This window comes from Sceloporus undulatus, chromosome 1, assembly GCF_019175285.1.
Source record: "Sceloporus undulatus isolate JIND9_A2432 ecotype Alabama chromosome 1, SceUnd_v1.1, whole genome shotgun sequence".
Taxonomy (NCBI): domain Eukaryota; kingdom Metazoa; phylum Chordata; class Lepidosauria; order Squamata; family Phrynosomatidae; genus Sceloporus; species Sceloporus undulatus.
Window position 1 is genome coordinate 53,168,478 of NC_056522.1, and position 20,507 is coordinate 53,188,984.

The following is a 20,507-nucleotide window of genomic DNA, read 5'->3' on the forward strand; positions in this document are numbered from 1 at the left end:
ATAAGTATTTCTTCTTGCTTTAAAGCCATAGATTTCTTGTGCCACAGTTGTCCATGGAAGTAGCCCGTGGCTCTTTTCAGAGCTGGCATGGAGGAGGGGAAGAATTGGTTCCTCCTGGATCTTCATTGTTGCTCTTGTTACGTACAGAAAAGGCTAATTTCTTCCCCGATTTGAACAGATGTGCTCTAATTCATTGGAGTATTTTAAAGAAAAACTCTGGCACAGGCGATTTGGCAGAGCAGAAGATAAGGGGAATGCTCTTAACCAGGGCCAGGTCTAGGTATTTTGCCACCCTAGGCGAGAAATATTTTGGCACCCCTGTCGCCCCTCACAATTATTTTCACCCCTTGATTTCCTCTGTTTCGTTTGTTAAAGCTAAACATGACATAAAACTTAGGTTCCAATCTCTCGTCATAGTACTGATAATTAGTCAAAAAGCCAAAAAAATTATACAAAAAAGCTGCCAAGCCACCCCTAAACTTTGCCACCCTAGGCGGCTGCCTATTTCACCAAAAGAGGCATGCGGGTATACACTGATGACCGCCTGAGGACTCCCTTCCCCCCACTAGCCTGCCAAAATACATTAAGTTAACACATTGAGTTATTATTATTGTTGTTGTTGTTGTTATGGTATTTATACCCCACCCTTCAGCCCTAAAGGTTATCAGAGCGGCTTACAATTATTATTTTTAATTAGACGGTTCCCTGCCCTCAGGCTTACAATCTAAAAGACGTGACACAAAAGGAGAAGGGAATGATAGTGGGAAAGGGGATGAGGCCCAGTGGTTATTCTCTCCCTCTGAGGCCTGGACCAAGGCAGATGGACTGGAGGGAGGGCTCTTCTTCTTCACATTAGCTCTGAAGGAGCTGGGCCTGCCTGTTCACTCTTTTGCAGGCTGAAAGATGACAGTTATCATGAAGGGATAAGTTAAGTCAATTAAATGTCAATTAGACAAGTTTGAAGTCTATGAATGCAATATGAAGACCTTCATTAACTGGTGCACACTTTTCTGAGAAATGTTGCAGAATAAGTCCGTGGCCAACTGTGCTTCGACCTGTTCTAAATCCAGCTTGCTCGTCAGCAAGAATGTTTTCTTGCTCTATCCAGTCCTGGAGCTTTTCATGCAAATATGAAGCATATAATTTGCTGATAATACTTAACAAGCTGATAGGTCGTTAATTTGCCGGGTCAGTTCTCTCACCTTTTTTATAAATTGGAATAATAATAGCTAAACCCCAATCCTCTGGGATGTGTGTTGTTCTATCAATCCATGTAAACAAACTTGCGAGAACAAGAGCCCACCAATCTGTATTTGTTTTTAGTAGTTCAGGAGGGATGTTATCACAACCAGGAGCTTTGCTTGTTTTTAATTTGGAAATCAGAAGATGTACTCTTTTAGCAGTAACTGGAGGTCAGTTTGGTAAATTTCTTATGTCTAGTTCAGATGTTGTTTGATAGATCTCCCCTGGAGTAAAGATGGTACTGAAATACGTTTCCCAGCAATTGAGAGGAACGAAATAATCCATATTTGATGTTGTTTTTGGCCAGGCGTTCAAGACCACTTGCCAAAAAGTAGCCGAGTCTTTCATCTTTGATGCATTTATTAAAATTTGCCATGTGGATCTTATTTCCTGATCTTTTTTAGTTTTGATTAATTTCTTGTAGTTCTTTCTTAACACAAACCATTCAGGTGGTAATGTGAGAAGATTTAGTTCTCTGTAGTGCTGATATTGTTTTATTAGGGCTTTTTTCATGGCAATACATTCATGGTCAAACCAGGGCTTAGATTTTTTAGTATAAACTTTTAGCGTACCAGAGGGTTTCAGGCATTCTTGCAGGTTCAAGATTAGTTCTTGATACAAGGTGAAGACTAATGCAGGTGAGTCTGCTGTCATCAGATCTTCTTGTTGGCGTAGACTGCTTTCAGACTGTAATAGTGTTGGTTTTTTATTTAGTTGGGTTGACCATTTTATTCTAGTAAACCTTTGTTCAGTATCAAGGTTTAACATTTGGATACACTCTGCGAAGATGTCCTGAGTATCAATGTTAAGTTTTAGTACTAGAGGTAAGTGGTCGCTCTCTAAACGTTTGCTCACATAGCAACTAGAAATAGTGTTTAATAGGCTATATGAAGCTATGAAACAGTCAATTGTTGAAGCTCCTGTTCCAGATACAAAGGTGTACTCGCCAGATCTATCCCCTGCGACACTCCCATTTAAGATGACTAAATCGAGTTTGTTTACTAGCTGCAGTAAGTGAAGGCCAGCACGGTTGCATCCTTTGTCTTCTGACTGCCTTGTTGGAATATAGTGGGCAGCATCTGGTTCTGGTGGGTTTTGTTTGAACTGGGAGTACAGAGATTCATCTGTTTGGCCTATTCTGGCATTTAGGTCTCCTGCAATAAGAATGTAGGCTTTTGGATATAAAGTTGTTAAGTCGGAGACGTATTCTTCTAACTTTGTCCAATTGTTTTTGATTTGTTGTTGGTGTTTTGATGGAGGGAGATAAACATTTATTAACAGTAAGCTAAATAACCAGAAATTGATAACCAAGGCTGTTGCTAAGCAAAGTAAAGGAGTTTGTTTAACAATACAGTACTGGTACGAATGCTGGTGGAAATCAGGATAGCTAAGCCACCTTTTGGGCGACCTCCACAGAGACTGGGTTCTGCATCAAGAGAGTATGCAGAGAATCCATTCAGCGACAGATTCTTTATTAGCCAGGTCTCCTGCATCAATATAATATCATAGTTTGCTATAAAGTCCAGAAGGTCAGGGTCTCCTGCTTTGCGATGCCAGCCAGCTACGTCCCATGAAAGGAGTGTTAGACGTTGTTTATCTTGGTGAAATTTTTGGCAATCCTTTTTTTTGTCATGGTTGTAAGAATAGATCTTGAGGATTCTTAAGGGGATATTGAGGATGTAGTATCTCAGTCTTAGTTTGTAAAATTTTGTTTTGCGTTTTATGATGTATTATTTTGGGATACCCTTTTGTAATGTTTGTCAGTTTCGAGGTATTCTGCTCTTTGGAGTAAGTTAGATGGGGTTTTCCAGAAGTTTCTTCTGGGTCTTCCGCATGGCTAATGGCTTCAAGGTCAAAATTTGGCCTGCTGACATTTGAAATCACCAAACAATTTTGGGTGGGTTTGGTTAGATTTGGTTGGCAGGCAAGTAGAGGTGGTTGTCTTTCTGGAGGTCCCAGTTCATTTTCTTCTAGAAATCTCATTTCCAGCCATGTAGGAGGATCCTTCCTACTTGCATTGGCTGGAGGAAGGTTTTCAGTGCCTCTTGACTGAGTCTCACTTGAAGTGGGTCTGGGTATCCCATTTATAGCACATAAGTATTCACTCAATTTTGGGTCTTTTTCATATTCAGAAGGAATGGAGATATCTATGATTTTGTGTTCTTCCGGGTTTGTTAGAGTCTTGTTTTTCTCACAGTGAAGTCTGGTTAAGTGAAGTTTCAAAAGGTCTAATCTTGACATTATTTCTTCTTGTGCCACAGGACACAGAAAGAACTGATTAACATTTTTTCATCTTTATCAAAGTGAATTTTGTCATTTAAGAATAGGTTTGTTGGTCTGGAGTTCTTTATTTCGTCAAAGTGAATGCTTTTGGTTGTTCCCAGCTCTATTAGATTTTGTGAATAAATCTTTTTGTTGGGGGTTTGGTTATTCTGAATTAATTTGCATTGAGTAACTAATTTCTGAGGAGGAGCTACATTTTCGAAGAATCTTGCAACTAAGATTCCACATTTTGCTAAAGTATTCTTGTAAGTCCAAATTGTGTTGACAGTGTCTTGGTTAGTAAAATTAATTACTGCCCATGCTCGAGTATAATTAATATAAAAGATATATTCTACCTGTTTTATGTCCGCCATGGTAAGTTGATGGAAATTTATTGAGTACAGTATAGCTAGTAGATGTTGCTTACATTCGAACTGTGTTAAATAACCCTTAGGCTTTGGGTAGTTACTGAACACTAGTTTGTGATAAAAATCTGATATTGCTAATCTACCTTTATTATTTCTATCTCAAGGGCGGAAACCCATAAAGGGTAATTTTATTTATTTTATTTTATTTTAAATGAATCTATCTTAAATGTAACGGAAATGAATTATTTACATTTCTAGTTGGCAGATTTTTATCTCAAGCAATCATTTTATGTGTACTATTTTATTTTTAATGTTATATTTTATATTGATGCTGGCCTTTGACCAAAATAAAGAATTTCATTTCATTTCAATTAGACAAGTTAAACAATATCTGCTCCCTTGTGACACTTAAAGTATCAAAACCAATTAAACCAATTAGTTCAATGCACTATCCTGAACCAACTGTCCCATAAGTACAGTGGGCCCTTGGTATCTGCTGGGGTTTCATTCCAGGACTTCCTCTGCAAACCAAAATCTGTGGATGATCAAGTCCCGTTAAATTCAGAGGTGTGGTAAAATGGTGACCACTATATAAAATGGCAAAAATCAGTGTTTGCTCCAAGACATAGATGGTTGAATCCATGGATAGAGGGAGCCCACTGTACCATCAGAACAAAGTAGGCAGAATATTCTTCCCCTGTGAAGGTCAAAGGGGAGGCCAAATTTGTAACCAAGATGCAAAAATAACCAGCTGGAGGTTGCACTAACCACCAAAGAAAATGGATGCTCCACGCAATGACCAAAGAAGATGCAAGGGGAGGTGGAGCTGGGTTAAATATCCACTTGCTCCACAGCCCTTTCACCAGTGTCACAAGCAAATAGCAAGTACATTTCTATACTGCTTATCAGTGTACTTAAGCACTGCCTAAGCAGTTTACAATGCGTAAGCTAATTGCCCCCAACAAGCTAGGTACTCATTTTAGCAACCTGGGAAGGATGACAGGCTGAGTCAACCCTGAGCCCCTGGCTGGTATTGAGCTAACAACCTTGTGGTTTGCAAGTGAGTGGCTGCAGTACTTGCATTTAATCACTGCACCACCAGGGCACAAAGCTGAGTATCATTATGCTTCCACTTCTTTTCCCTTCCTTCCAGGAGGGTAAATGGCAGTCTCCCTCAGCAGTCACCATTGCAAGGGATGGAGAGGCAAGGCCCAGATTCTGTACATTTGTGGCTAGTTACTTGCCTACATCATACATCACTACAAAAATCAATGGTGAACAAAGCATGCAAAGATAGGAATTACAGTTTATTTCTGAACTGAAAGTTTATGTTAATCTTTTTTCTGCATGTGTTTCTAAGCTGTAACCTATCTGCCTTGGGGACAGAGAGATAAAATAACAATCTAGTGATAACGTAATTTTTAAAGACTGTATTGATCTGAAACTAACCTCTCCAGAAGAAAGCAAATTATTAAGATATTCCAGAAATGCCTCATCTTTTATTTCATTGTCTGTGAAAATAAATGTAATTCCCTTTCCTTCAGCACCAGCCACTCGATATAAAAGCTTGAGGTCATCTGTCAAATTGCTCACATTGTATGATCTGAGAGTGTGCGGAGGGAAAAAATCAAGGTTAACATGCAGTGTAGATCAATCCATCACCTACAAATTTTAGTTAAGTGGCAAGATTGTGTAGATCTAACTTAGAGTGAGATTATGTCTACAGAAATAATCATGCTAACAACAGCAAAGCCTCAGCATGCCACTCTGGAGTAAGCTGTGCAATGCTAAGAATGAGAGGCTGGTACTTACCATAAAGAAGGAGAAATCCACTCGCATGGATTATTGCCAGCATGCTTGGTACTGGTGCAGAAATTCAAAGTCCAAAGTTCTTTTTTCTGTTCTGTTAACTCCACTTCCTTCACTGTACATTTCGTTGGAAAACATCGCCTGTTGAAAAACCTAATCTCTGAACTTTTCCTTTTGAAGCCACATATGGGAGGGGGTAGATTGCTCCTTCTGCCATCCAAGAATGAACTGACGGAGCAACTTCTCATTCTCTGAATGGCATGGAGGAGCATTCCACATTCATGGGATTTACCCAAACTCTCAACTTCTAGGGTGGGTGTGGTTTTCTTCAGTCTACCACACTGACTGCAGCGCAGTTCACCCAAAGGCTGCTACAAACGTAGATAGTTCCTTCCATCCTGTTGCATTGCACACATCCTTGTATGGATGCTGTTGATTGACAGCATCATTCTGTTCCATGAATGGCACATCTTTGTTCAAGTGTTTGTTATGAATCCGCTATCTTAATTCTTGTTTTAGATCTTGTGGTCTGTAATGTCTTTTCTGACCTATAAAGATGGTAGTGCACGTGCTGTTAACCTCAAAGCTGGACTGCCATTTCTGAAATCTGTTTGTCTACCTTTACCTCTTCCTCCTTGAAAAGAATAGTAGTTATTTCTAAAAAAAATTCCTGTCTTTTTCTTTTGAAATGTGGGCATTACTTGTGTGTTTCTTTAAAATGTTTAAAGAATTTTAATTTTTGGAAATACATATATTTACCCTCTGTTAATATTTTTCCAGTGCTTTAGTACCTAACAAAAAAAACCCTCTGAATGGTAAACTAGATTAGTTCTAGATTTAGAATTTGCCTCCCAGTAGTGCAACTATAAGGAACTTTGGGCTATAGTAGTAGCTATAATGTTTCTTGCCAGAAATGTCACTGTGTCATGTCCTTTATTGGCTATGTACTGTGATATGTTCTGAATCCACTCCCCCCACCTAATGTTTTGTGTAAACTACACATACTAAAATCTTGGTTGTCAAATATATCCTGTACTCAAAACACTGCATCCCTTGCACATATAGAAGATGCTGGTGCTCTGACAGCCAGAGTTGCTGCTGCATCTTATTCTTTCTTTCTTTCTTTCTTTTAGAATTTAATCCACCATGCATACATCTTTTTCTTTCCAAACTGTGTCCTTGGGAACAATCACAGCCAAAATCAAAACTGCAACAAAACTGTCCACTTGGTGAAGCTTCAGATAATCCATCACACTCGGGATACATTTTGGCCGTTATCTATTAATGCCGTTTCCCACTTTAAACCCACCAGTTTTCCAAACATATCTAGTAATGGCGTTTCTATCCCTTTTGGAGAAGATATTTTTTAAAACTCATGTTGCTCTAAAATCCTTATTTCCTTCCTCATTTCTCAAAGCATCTCTATTTTGATCTAGATTTAGATTTTACAAATCTAACATTTGTAACACTCTTTCTAAATATTCTTAAAATCAATAATCTCAAATAGTCTCTTGAAAACTTTTTTCTTTTTCTGACTCATTTCCAGAGAAGTTATCATCACTTGCTGTACTATTTCCTCCTTTCCTATTTCTTTTCACAATTTTTTCTGAATCTGAATATCCTTTTCCCAAATGGCTATAGGCCTTATTGCTTTTCTTCCTGCTACTTTATTCCTCACAGCTCTCTATTCTTGACCCATCACTATTTGTCTCATTATCTGTCATGAATTTCCCTTTTTGCTGTCCCTGTTGTGATGGAACTGCTTTCTCTGTTTCTTTATTTCCATTTCCCATTAAATCCTTTAATCTTTGGAAATCATCTATTGCTGAATTCATTAAATTAGGTAATTCATTAAGTGGCCAATTCATTCTCAGCAACTCATTGCTTTGAAATAAATTCATTAAATTCATCTGATTTAACCATTTCATTAAATATTCCTCCAATGAAGTCATTACTTTACCGCCTGAAGCACGGCCTATATCATTTGTTTTCATTTCATTTAGCTTTTTAAATGAGGAGTTGATTTCTTGTTTACTGCCTCCCTGACCATGCTCTATAGATCAGCTGAAGCATGCTGCTGTGATGGTGATGTTGTGCAATCTGGAGGTCTCCACTCCCTGCATATTCACTAGCATTGCTTTTAATAATGCTGTGACTGAAGGCCACATCTCTTGGATCCTTGGATATTCTGTTTTTCCTTTCTTTTGTTGCTGATGCATGTTCTCTCTTACAGATGCCAGTCACCTCCTACAGCTGTGTACCTGCTTGTTTTTGTTTGCTTGTTTGTTTGTTCTATTTGTTATTTGGCCATTCATATCTCAACTCCACTGCCACACATCCCACATTGGAACTCACAAATCCAACATGGCCACCTAAACAATGTTGTAAGTTTTCTCTGTTATCTCACTTCATGAAACTGGCTCTAACCCCTACGGTAACTCAAGTTTATTCCTTTTAATTGACAATGTATGTTTCTTTACCTTTTTATGTGACTTATCATCCTGGGTATGCTCTTTCCTGCCTGATTTCTTTTGTTTTGACGGAGATGACATTGCAAGCCCTTTAGACACTCTCACTTGTAGAAATAAATATTCTTTTAAACCCTGTGGCAATCAGAGTTTCAAAGACTTGCTGGGCAGTGGTCATCTGAAAAGTGTTGGTTTCACTACTGTCTCAACCTCTGAGACAGTAGGGATGGACTCAGCACCTGTTTCCAACACTTTCTTCCTTACTTACTTTCTTTCTGAAAATAAAATGGCTACATCTTTCTCCATCTCGTGTTGCTTTTCTGGTTTTCTGAATTCCCCGCAGAGTAATCTGAATTCCCTATGTAGCAATCTACTCTATCTTATTGTGTGTGAGTGAAGGGAAAACACAATCATCTGGCAAGGCAGAAAAATAAAAGACACTGCCAGTAAAGGGAGTGGACTTGGCAGTCAAATCAGACAAAGAAATTGTATTTGGGACTCCTGGACTGACAGCTGGCATGCAGGGAATAATCTACAAGTGTGGATTGCTCCAGATAAGACTAGAAGAGGAAACATATGATCTTTAATTATATGAATGTTTTATACACTTCCTTCCTATAAACCGGAGTACCTACATTCTGAACAATCCCCAAATGATTAATAGGCAGTCAATGCTACTATGGTAGGATTATCATTGGACTATAGTCTAAAGCCAAAGATCTCCACTGGTGCACAAACTTCAAGAGGGTAGCTATATTGTTTGTTGCAGCAAAAGCAACAAGAGTTTTTGTGGTACCATAGAGATTAACATGTTTTATTTGAAACAAGCTTTCACTTTTGCTCACTGGAGCTTCATGCACTCATTATTCTAACATGCAACTAGACTCATTTTTGTGCATCAGGAAAATGAAATGTGTGGCAGGAAATGAACTTTTGCACATTTGGCAACAAGGGCTTCAGCCAGGAAAGAAGATTATTTCTTAAAGCAAATAGAAGAAAAAAAAGTTTCCAAAATTGAAAAAGTGAAAATAATAGTCAAATGGTAACCCTGCACTCACTATAACCTTGTGTCAGAATTGATAGTAACTACCTGACTTCTCCAACTTTGATCAAGCAGAATGCATGAGCAGCTTTGGACCCAACTATTTTGTTGAAGACCAACAGAATTCAACACTTGCTTTGCACCATGACTGCAGAGTTCACAGACACTGAGAAAGTACTGTTTATCATCACTGGATTTTGGAATGACTATCACTATTACATATGTCTTGTCAGTTGTGGTTGGTTTCACAGTGCCATTACACCTCAGAGACTTGCATCTTTAATCAACATCTCAGCGAGGCTGACTCTATCACTTTCTACAATCAACTGCGTGGTCATGAAAAATAACACATGGTGCTGGGTGGACCAGGGAGAGGTATATCCTTGCCTTCTGGCTTCTTGTTCAGTAGTAGAAAAAAAAGCTTAGAGTAAACCCTGGCTTCACGTGTCTGATGAAATGAAGTTGAATCCACTATATATAAATAAAATGTGTTAGTCTTCACATGCCACTAGACACTACATTGTTGCATAGGTGCTATGGAAAACCTACAGTAATTACTTTTTCAAGATCATAATACACGCTGAATCCCAGTCTAACAGGCAAATCCTAACAGGCAAATCAACACAGGATGCTATAACTTATTATAGTGTAAGGATGCTACCAACGATATCAGAATGAGCCTTAAAATCAAAGTGAGTTCTTAGCAATAGCTAGTATATTTCTATACCACTTAACATTGTACTAATCGGTTTACGAAGTGTAAGTTAATTGCCCCTAACAAGCTGGGTATTCATTTTAATGACTGAAGGATGCCAGGCTGAGTTGACCCAGAGTCCCTGGCTGGTGTTTAACTCACAACATTGTGGTTTGTGAGTGAGTGGCTGCAGTACAGGCATTTAAGCACTGTGCCATCAAGGCTTCATATAAGTATAAGTTCCTATAAGTGTAATTTAGAAAGAAAATGTATTTATTCTTATATACACAGAATAAAATGAAATTGCATAGGAAGGCTAGTACAGTAAGAAAACCCATATTCAGTACTTTAAAATTTAAATTTCAGGAACAACTATTTTTCTTCATTTTATCAAGGCTGAGGCAAAATAAAATTACCAGATTGTGTTCAGCTGTGATTTGGTAGCAAGGAATTGGAAAAGAAGGTGGTTAATGGGAACAAAGAACAAAGTAAATGAGTAGGTGTTTTTCTTTTTCTTAATGCTCCACCCCCATTTTTAAAGTTTGAAGGTTTGCTATACTGGGGCAGCAGATTTGTGGCCATCACTGTTCTGCAAAGGTTATGTTGCCTGCTTTAAAATATGTTTTTAAAAGGAAGAGAGGAGCAAGGTAAAAAGCCTCATACTATAATTGTATTCCTTCTCCTCTCTCACCATTTCCATCCCCATTTCAGAGTGCTTTTAAGAGTGGAATACTATATGGTGTTGGGGTGGAATGCAGTGGCATAGTGGAATGTAATGGCAGAGACTGCCACTAATGGGTGAAGTGAGTCACTTTTGTATTTAATTCTGAAATTTTAAGAGGCAATTCAAGGTGCTGAACTTTATCCCCAAAACAGGACAAACCTTGGATAGCTGTTTAAAAAGCTGGAATAAAATCTGCAGCAAATTCAATGCACAATTAACATGGATCCTTCTTTGTCCCTGATTGGAAAGGGAGAGGAATATCCTGGGGGAATAAATAATTTCTGCATATGCTTGGATATTAGTATTATCCTCAATATTATCAAAAGTAAGTACTTTGATGGATTTTATCTGTAGTAATATAAACAAATGTATATACAGTATACGCAATTGTCACAATGAGGTGACAAAAATGAGTTAAAATTATTTTTTCTCACCTAGTTAAAGTTATCTGGAATATTTTGTATCCAGCTATGAAAGAGGCCAGCCTTGAAAGACTCTGCTTTCCAGAACCTCCAACTCCTACAAGTAAAGCATTTCCACACGCTGTCCGAATTATTCGTGAAATCTGCATTACATACAAAAAAAAAACAGGACAAAATAGTTGTGCATAGCTAGTTATACAAAGTTAAATAATTATATAAACACTAATTTTGATGATACTTCTTGACTAGTTTTTTTTTAAAGGAGTCCAAAGTACTGTACTCTAACTATTATTTTAAAAAGGAACCATCCCCTGGTTAAAGGCAAGAGCATAATCTATCCTGGAAGCACCCCCCCCCCCCCCCCCACTCTCATCCATCTAGCCTTTAGTGTGAGCAGAAGCAGTTAATGTCTTCTGGAATTTTGTAAATCTTTGGCATTGCTTTCCTTTGCTTCATCCTTTACATCCCTTGTTACATGCGTCTAAGTTTTATCCTAGACTTATCCATGGGTCATATCAAAATCCATAATTTTGGCCCCACAACTTGCCCTTGACTTATACATGAGTATATATGGTAGTTATTCTAATACTTTCGAAACAACTCAAACAGCACTTGGAAATATTACATATTTCTCTGATGAACCAACTGCTTCCTTCCAAGGTTATTATTTACAGATTTTCTGTAACATACATGATTATATAAACTTTACCGATTGTCCATTTGCTTCCAATTCCTGCTTACAGGACAGCCTTTTACGTTTCAACTCCTCAGTAACATGTGATTTAAGTACTTAGGGGAGTGCTTTCTCCATCAATATCACTGGCTTATGCTATTTTCCAAATACCACCTCTGAAGGAGATGAAGTTTGCATTCACAAGAAAGTAGGTGATCTTTTCCACTATAGTGGGAGCCCAGATAAATACTCTGGGTACCAATTGCAGGTGCCGGTCAAAAACTCTTCTTATTTGCCCGTTTAAAAAGAAAACATAATATTCTAAACCCTCTGTTTTTTAATACCACTTCACCATCTGTGGCTTGTTTTGCTTGTAATGTGTGTTGCATATTTGTTTCTATTTTTTTTGTAAATGCTCCTGGAACCACTGATAATAGGCAGTACATATATGTACTGAATAAATACAATTAATAATTTGGAACTACTGTATTGTTAAATGAACACACAAACCTTAACAAGATGAGTTATAGCATCTTTGAAAAACACCAAGTCAAGGAATCCACCTCTAACTGCTTCATTGTATTGTCTCTGGTAAAACTGCAATTTGTCAGATAAAAATTCAAGGCTTGGAATCTGAAAAGACAGAAAATAAGCATTTCATCCAATTTCTAGCTTCAACTAGAATTGACCTACGGAATTAGTACAACATACACTAACACGACTTACTAAGTTCCTACTGATTACCATAAGTCAACTTTCCTTGAGACAGTAACTGGATTTAGGTTAAAATTGGTTTGGGAGTACTTCTGGATCTATCTCTACGTTTGTCATCTCAAGTGGATGTGACGGCCAGAAATGCTGGGTATCAACTTCGGTTGATGCGCCAACTGTGACTCTACCTCAGCTGAAAGGACCCTAAGCAGGGTCGGCTCTGGTTAATACTTGGATGGGAAACTGCCAATGAATACCAGGTACTGTGTGCTAAATTTAAGAGGAAGAAACTGGCTAAATCACCTCTGAGTATTCCTTGCCTGAGAAAACCTTATGAAATTCATGAGATCATCATAAGTCAACAGGCAACCTGAAGGCACACAAACACATTCTCTTAACATCTCTAAAGACAAATAAAAGCAATCTTGTAATAGTCTTCTCTCTTCCAAAGTGTTTCATGATATGCCGTGTGTGTGTGTGTGTGTGTGAGAGAGAGAGAGAGAGAGAGAGAGAGAGAGTGTGATATTTATCGGTGAAACCCCTCCATTTCTGGAAGACATTTCACTCCATAGTGCACCCGGTTCTATTTTTCAAGGCCTTCAAGCAATAGGACAGGGGTTGGCAACCTGCGGCCCGCGGGCTGAATCCAGCCCACAGCTGCCGCTGCCGCCGCCACCGCTGCTGATTGCGGCTTTTCACCGCTATGGGCGCCGCCATTTCCCCCCCCCCAAAATGGCAGCGAGGTCGCGTAAGACTTTGCCGCCATTTTGGGGGGGAAATGGCGGCGCACATAGCAGTGAAGTCTCGCGTGACCACAGAAAAGGTCGCGCGAGACTTCACCGCTATGGTCAGCGGCCTCTAGGAGGCCCGCTGTGGCCTCTGGAGTCCTTGAACAGGGCTCTGGCGGCAGCAGCGGGCCTCTGGGAGGCCCGCTGCCATCGCCGGGAGCCCCCAGGAGGGCTCCAGCGGTGCCAGTGGGCCTCTGGGAGGCCCTATGCCATTGCTGGGGTCCCCCAGGAGGGCTCCGGCGGCAAAAAGGGGGCGGCCTCCAGCGCTGGCGGCCCCCGCCAGCTTTTTTGCCGGCCTCTGATGGGGCCTGGGGCCCCGTCAGGGGCTGGCAAAGAGGAGGAGGCCTGGCCCCTGGAGGGTGGAAGCTCCGCCCCTGGCATGCGGCTCCGCCCTGGAGGGTGGAAGCTCCACCCCCGGCATGTGGCTCCGCCCCCAGAGGGTGGAAGCTCCGCCCCCATCATGCAGCTCCGCCCCGGCGGGGGGAAGCTCAACCCCCGGCATGTGACCCCGCCCCCGGAGGGTGGAAGCTCCACCTTCGGCTTCGCCCCCCAGTTGTCTGAGGGACAGCAACCCAGCCCCCAGCTCAAAAAGGTTGCCCACCCCCGGCATAGGGGTTCCCCCCCCCCCCCCCCAGTTATACCAAATATGTAATGGCCAGAAAGATATTAGATTTAGCAGTCCTTACATGCACATTTCAGCTACATATTTAACATACTTTTAGTATTATTTTATAGTATTATCTACATAACTATCAGAGTAGAGCTTAAAAAGCAACTAATTAATTACATACCAGTTCATAAATTTTTGGTGCCTCAAAGACATAATCTTCAGGTTCTTCACCAGTAGGTTCAGGCATATCCCGCAAAAAATCTACTAAATATGGCTCATCTTCGATATCTGATCGTAAATCAGGATCTATGTGTTCATCAACTACTTTATTAAAGCTGTTTGCAAACCAAGCCTCATCTTCTTCACAGACAAATCTGAAAAGCAAAGATCATAGAAGGTTCTACTTGAAAAGTATAAAAGGGTCTCTCTTTCAACAGTGCATTAGATGATTCCTATACTGAAAGGGCAGCAAGAGAACCCAGCATGCATATCAGAATTAGAAGCAGACTTTTCTGAAACAAAGTGAAATAATAACCAAGGACCCTATAACTGTTTACCCTCACGTAAGTCATTCATATGTAAAATATGTAAAAAGGGATATCATAGGTCTTGTTAGACTGCTTATTCCTACAAGAAACCTCCTGACTCCTCCTCAAACTGCTTACTCCTGCCTAAGATGCCTTGGACTGGGAGTGCATGGTGTTAAATTCTGACTGCTGGTGATTTTGCTTAAGACTTTGGGTATGAATGGAAAAGATTACAAATACATGAATTACACATGGCCTAAAATTTTAAAATATAAGCCACTATGCACCTCTTTCTCAATGTATGTTCTTGGTATTTTTGTTGCTGCACTGCAGACCCTTGAGATATATAGATTTAATTACCTTTCTGAATTTTATTTTCAGTTACTTTGTGAGATTAAAAGGGAAAGTAAATGAGGACTAAAAATGCAACTAGTCATGCCACAGAGATAATGTCTATGCATGAAAGGATACCCAAAACATGTTATAGAGCCTGATTCTCTTCTTTCACTGTTGCAACAGTGGGTAGATATGATGTTGAAAATTGTTGCTGAAAAGGGACCTTGAGGAAGAATAATAGTTAGAAATGTGTTGGGCTTCAGATTAATATCACAATCACATCTAGGAGTATTTCAAGGTTTCTTCCAATCTTTCCCACATTGCATTGTAAAACAGCTTTAGTATGCACTGACACTGCTGCAGACCTACTTGTGCTTTTTTTAATAAAAAAAAATTGCTGACTATGATCCCACTTTAACTTTTCTGGCTGCATCCTCTGTAATCCTGGGACTTGAAGTATGGTGAGACACTGGAGTGCTTTGGTTGAGAATTCTAAACGCATCCTCATGAACTACAGTTCCCAGGATTCCATAGGATGTTGTCATGGCAGTGAAAATGGAATCATTGTGCTATAAACTGTGGAGTGTAAAAGGGCCTCAGGATTTTATTTTAAACTGGGTCACTTTGTTTCTGGACTCATCATCTCTATAGATTATCTCTGTGGTTGAGTTTTACAATGAGACCTAGCTGGGAGGTCGGGGGGGAGACGGGTCTTATCTTGGTGCTTCTACTCTTCAGTAAAGTTATCACAATACCTGTCAGCAATTACTCTGGTGCATTCATGTTTAAATAGTGACAAGAGGGTACTGGCATCAGAACATTCTTCTGATTTGACTGTTAACATTCCTTGCCAAATTCTGGAAAGGTCTCGCAGATTGAAGATATAGTGGAATTTAGATGGCGTGGGCAACATCTTCACCTAAATCAAATATATGTAAATAATGTCCTTTTTAAATAATGTTCTGTTTTAAAACCACATAAATGGAGACATGTTCACACACATATTTTATTATAGCTATCTCCAGTTTTCTCATCTCCCCCCCCCCAGTAAAACCAATGCAAAATTGTCATAGCAATAAGTAAGAGGATTATGCCAAATGAATTCTTAGCCATGAGACATCTGTTTAAACAGGAAATGCTATATGGGAAGGGGGAGGAAAAATCCATAAAATCCTTCACTAGATTGAGAAATGTGAAGTAATGCCCTCTCCTTTCCAACTGCCATGGCCCTGACCACAGAGGGAGAGAAGGGGCAGGCAAAGCTCCACCAGGCCTAGCCCAGAAAAAGAATGGTCCTCCCTCCATTCCAACTGCCTTCGCCCTGGCTACATAGGCAGAAAAGGGACAGGTAAAGCTCCATCATGCTTAGCCCATAGCCCTGGCCTCTGAGGAAGAGAAGAACTATTGGACTTGATCTCCTTCCCCATTGCCATTCTCTTTTCCTTTTGATTCATGTCTTTGTTAGACCTGCACTTCTTTGTGTGGTGGAGAACACTAGACTATGAATGACTGACTGATATTTAATTATCTATTCCAAAGTACCATGTTAGCTAGGCACCATGAAAAAAAAGGAAAAAGTTCTGGCATATCCTTTGATTAATGTCCTGCAGAGTATGGGCCCACTTTTTCCTTCATGAATTCAGGTGACTGAAAAAACAAGAAGTTTAAGGCTGTCCTTTGACATCCAACAATATAATAAAACAAACATAAAAATAGCTGTCCCAAACTCTGGCAAGGCCCATGAAAACAACTTGTTTCAGTCTAAAATGAACTTATGTCAGAAACTCATAATGTTGGGAACTGCCCTGTTCCTGGAACATTTAAAGGGTGAAACACACAGTCAAGGTGAAGAGGCTTCTGGGCGCTTTGGGTGTGTGGCATTTAGACACCACACACCTCCAAAGTGGCCAGAAGCCACTCCAAAGCTCCATTCTGGTCCTTTGGATCAGAGCAAAAAGAAGCTTGGATAATCTGGCTCCTGGGAGCAGGCCATGTTGTCAGTGATGTTACAACCCACTTCTGGACTCAGACTTCTCTTTCATGTACATCTGCTCCGGCCCTTAGTCCACTGAGTTTTTCTAGGGGTTTTCTAGGGGTTCAAGTGAATCAGCATAGATTCCACCAATATGTGAGTGGGACTGCACCAAGTAATCCCATCTGTGATGTCATGCCTTTTGACTAGTCCCACTCCCTGGCATCCATATGCACAGCACATATGTCACTAGAAAGGATCAAATGTGGGAGCAGTGGTATGTGTGAAGCCTTCTGTGCAATGTGGAGCCCTGCAGAGTTAGGCTTCGTGATCACTTGGAACCGCTGTATGCACTAATGTACGCTCCCTGCAGATGTTTGAAACTTAAGCAAAGGAAGCAAAGGATGACACTAGCCAAAGTATGTGGTAAGAGGGAAGAGGCGGTTAAGCACAGACCCACTTATGAGTTGAAAGAAAATATAAGCACTTCGTCTCAATAAGGCTAAAACCACTCTTCACACAATTTTCTTATAATCATACAAAGGATGTAGAGTTCCTATTGTTTGAGTGGATAACCATATGAGTGGTTGTGGGAGTAATGGAATGTAGTGTGATGCTGGCTGGGAATCAGAAAGGAGATCACAGAATCATAGAATGATAGAGTTGTAAGAGATCTCAGGGCCCATGCAGTCTAACCCTATTCTGCCATGCTGAAAGATCCAACCCAAGCCCTCCTTGTGACAATTGTAATGAACTGGCCAGCTTCTTTGTTTCAGATGCTGCTAGCATCTTTCTGCCAGTTAGTCTCAAAGGTGCTACAAGACCCCTTTGCATACTGGAATTCTGTGGTAAAGCATTTGCATTCAAAATACAAATTCAAGTTCTGAAGCCAAAAAAAAAAAAATGTTTTCAAAATGTGATTGGTGGAAAATTAAACAAATCTCAAAACCTGCAAGTATTAAGTCTCAGATATTTTTAACATGGCAGGAATTTCTATAATCAATACACAAATAGTTCAATGCCACCTTTGCTTCAGATTACAAATATGTGAAAGCCTTATAATCCCTGCCCTACATAAAAAACAAATAACAGCAGATATTTTAAATGTTGCATCTCTAAATAATGAAACTAAATAGAGAATCTATTTATACCTTAGTCCATTGCCACAATATTCTTCCTGCTGATACTAATTTCATGATCATATCACATATTTCGGGCTTGAAATTTCTACATGGATGAAAGTATCCACAGCCAATTATTCCTTTAAAAAACAATAGCACAGTGTTAAGGATAAATCCTTAAGATGATTTAAATTAGTATATGAGAATGGTTATATTTTCTTAGGAAGGACTGTATGCTGCCGGAGCAAGAATGGTCAGCTGTACTTTAGGCAAATTAACAGTTAGCAATTTATGGAAGCAAGATACGACCAAACATTTTGTTGAATCTATTTTTATGTGTGTTTACCATGTTCATAGATCTCTCTTGTCAATCAGATGGAACTATAAACACTGATTTTAAGTGAATGGCTGGTTTGATTATAAATAGATAGAATCATAGAATCATAGAGTTGGAAGGGCCATCCAGTCCAACCCCCTGCCATGCAGGAACTCACAAAGTATCCCCTACAGATGGCCATCCAGCCTATGTTTAAAGATCTCTAAGTGAGACAGAACAATACAATACAATACAATTCTAGAAGGGATTTTTTTACAGATACAAAGTAATGTGTGTACTACATGAATGATGTTGTAATTTAACTATACAGAAGAAACTAGTAATATAAAGCAGAAATATGCTTCAAGACATACCATACCTAAAGAACAAGGTATAAAGGACAGAGGTTTAGACTGTTCATTTATTATTGTTGGACATTAAGAGGAGCCAGTGTGGTGTAATGGTTTGAGTGTTGGACTATGACTATGGAGACCAGGGTTTGTATCCTGGCTCTGCCATGAAAATCCTTGGGCAAGTCAAACTCTCTCAGTTTCAGGGAATGGCAATGGCAAACCCCCTCTGAAGAAATCTGCCAAGAAAACCTCATAACAGGTTCACTTAAAAGTCATCATAAGTTGGAAACAACTTGATGGCACACAACAACAACAACTATAGAGAACAGCCCAGATGTCCTTAACTATCTGCTCTCACTACTGAACCCTGAAGGCACATATCTTCAGTGCAGGCATTGTTGTAATCCACATCCAAGCAGTTTATAGTTTAATTAAACTGGTTATGTGAGATAGATCTGAGTGAGAAAGAGTGACTGGACCAAGATTATGCGGTGAGATTCATGGTACTAAAAGACACTTTAACCTGGGTCCCCCAAGTTTCAATCCAATGCTCATGTAAGATATTAATTTCAGATTTGCCAGAAGAAATGATGTGCCACTCTGTATACTTTGTGGAATTTCTCAGAGATGAAGTATTATAGGATCTTAGAGTTCTTTCCTTCATCCCCTACCTTTGGACTACAAGGATATAGCAGTTGAACACAAGGCTTTTCTGATATCAATATTTGAAGTTTAGGAACATCTCCTGGGAACACACTTGTGATATTTTCATTATTTTAAGCTTTTGGAAGCAAGTTATGATTTCCCTGTCTTCCCTCGCATTTTTGAACAGTTACAGAACTGAAAAGAATGGTGTTAATTGTTGTTTTATGTCATATCAATTTTATTTTATATTTATAAGCATGTATTTTTAAAAGCTTTTAAAAAAATCTCTGTCCTATGAGCACTTTAAAAATTATTTATTTTATGAAAAATTGTTAATTTTACAATAACCTTTACTTTGGGGATTTTGTGAAGAATTTAAAAATACTAAAAAATTCTAAATACATCAATAAATAACAGCATACAATACAAGCCACACATAGGAGCTGCGGGAAATCATTTCCAGGTAGTTGTGTTCCATGCAGATCCATCATGTTTCTAAACCTTTTACTCTACTGGTACAACTGCACAGTCTCCCCACTCCCAAGTGGCATTGCTATGAATATTCTCCATGTGACTTGGCAGACACTTGGCTTGCACAACAAAATTTGTACACTGTCAGTGGAAAAATAGATTTTGTTCTGTTCTCCATTTGGATTTGCCCTCAGTTATTATTTATGGAAAAAATATTTCAAGAGATGCATTGTCAGCTAAAAATGTGGATTATGTCCAGACTTATAATTCCTAAGATTTGATCCAAGGTTTTAAAGTAATAAAGAACTGGGTTGACATCTTTTTTTTTTTTGTTTTCTTTTTGCGTTTGTTTGGGAGTTGGTATTCTGTTCCTCTCTCTGCAATGGCCCATCCCTCCCCACAGGACTTATTTTTTAATGGCTGCAGACAACAGATGGACATTCAGTGGCTGGTTGAAAGTGGGAGAGATTGCAGAAGGGTCTGCCATTGTCCTCATGAGGCAGAGGCCACTGGTGGATGTCATTGGTTTGTATCTAGTTGCAGAATGGCAATGGGGAAATTACTGCAGCTAAATGATAAGTCCAGCAGGGTTGAGAGGAGAGACGTAGGTTAGTTCCTCCGGCAGAGCTTTTATGCTATGCTTTGCTATACAGGATCTCTGCCCTGATGTGGTTGCTTCCTTCCATGAGTTCCCTCATCGGGTGACACCAACTCCAGTGACACCACGGACTATGACTCTGGATTTTAATAATGTATCTTGAGAAGAAGATCTTCATCTAATTCCAGAATGACCCCTACTCTTGATGAAAACAGAATGGTAAACAGGTGGCAAGTCGGTATTTCAGTAATAATGTACTATTGTTGTGATTTTATTGTATATTGTAACTTGTATTGTTATTTTAACTTATGTAATCTTGCCTCGATCTGAAGGGAGAGGCGGGAAATATAAATAA

At 39.5% G+C, this 20,507-nt stretch overlaps 1 protein-coding gene across 1 annotated transcript in view; it reads right to left on the minus strand.

Moving 5' to 3' along the window:
• DNAH8 (dynein axonemal heavy chain 8) overlaps nucleotides 1-20,507 on the minus strand; it is a 204,000-nt gene that overhangs the window by 68,187 nt on the left and 115,306 nt on the right. Inside the window, 6 exon segments of the mRNA XM_042456521.1 lie at nucleotides 5,322-5,475; nucleotides 11,044-11,174; nucleotides 12,215-12,337; nucleotides 13,995-14,187; nucleotides 15,432-15,595; nucleotides 17,800-17,909. Coding sequence (XP_042312455.1) covers nucleotides 5,322-5,475; nucleotides 11,044-11,174; nucleotides 12,215-12,337; nucleotides 13,995-14,187; nucleotides 15,432-15,595; nucleotides 17,800-17,909 — 875 coding nt within the window.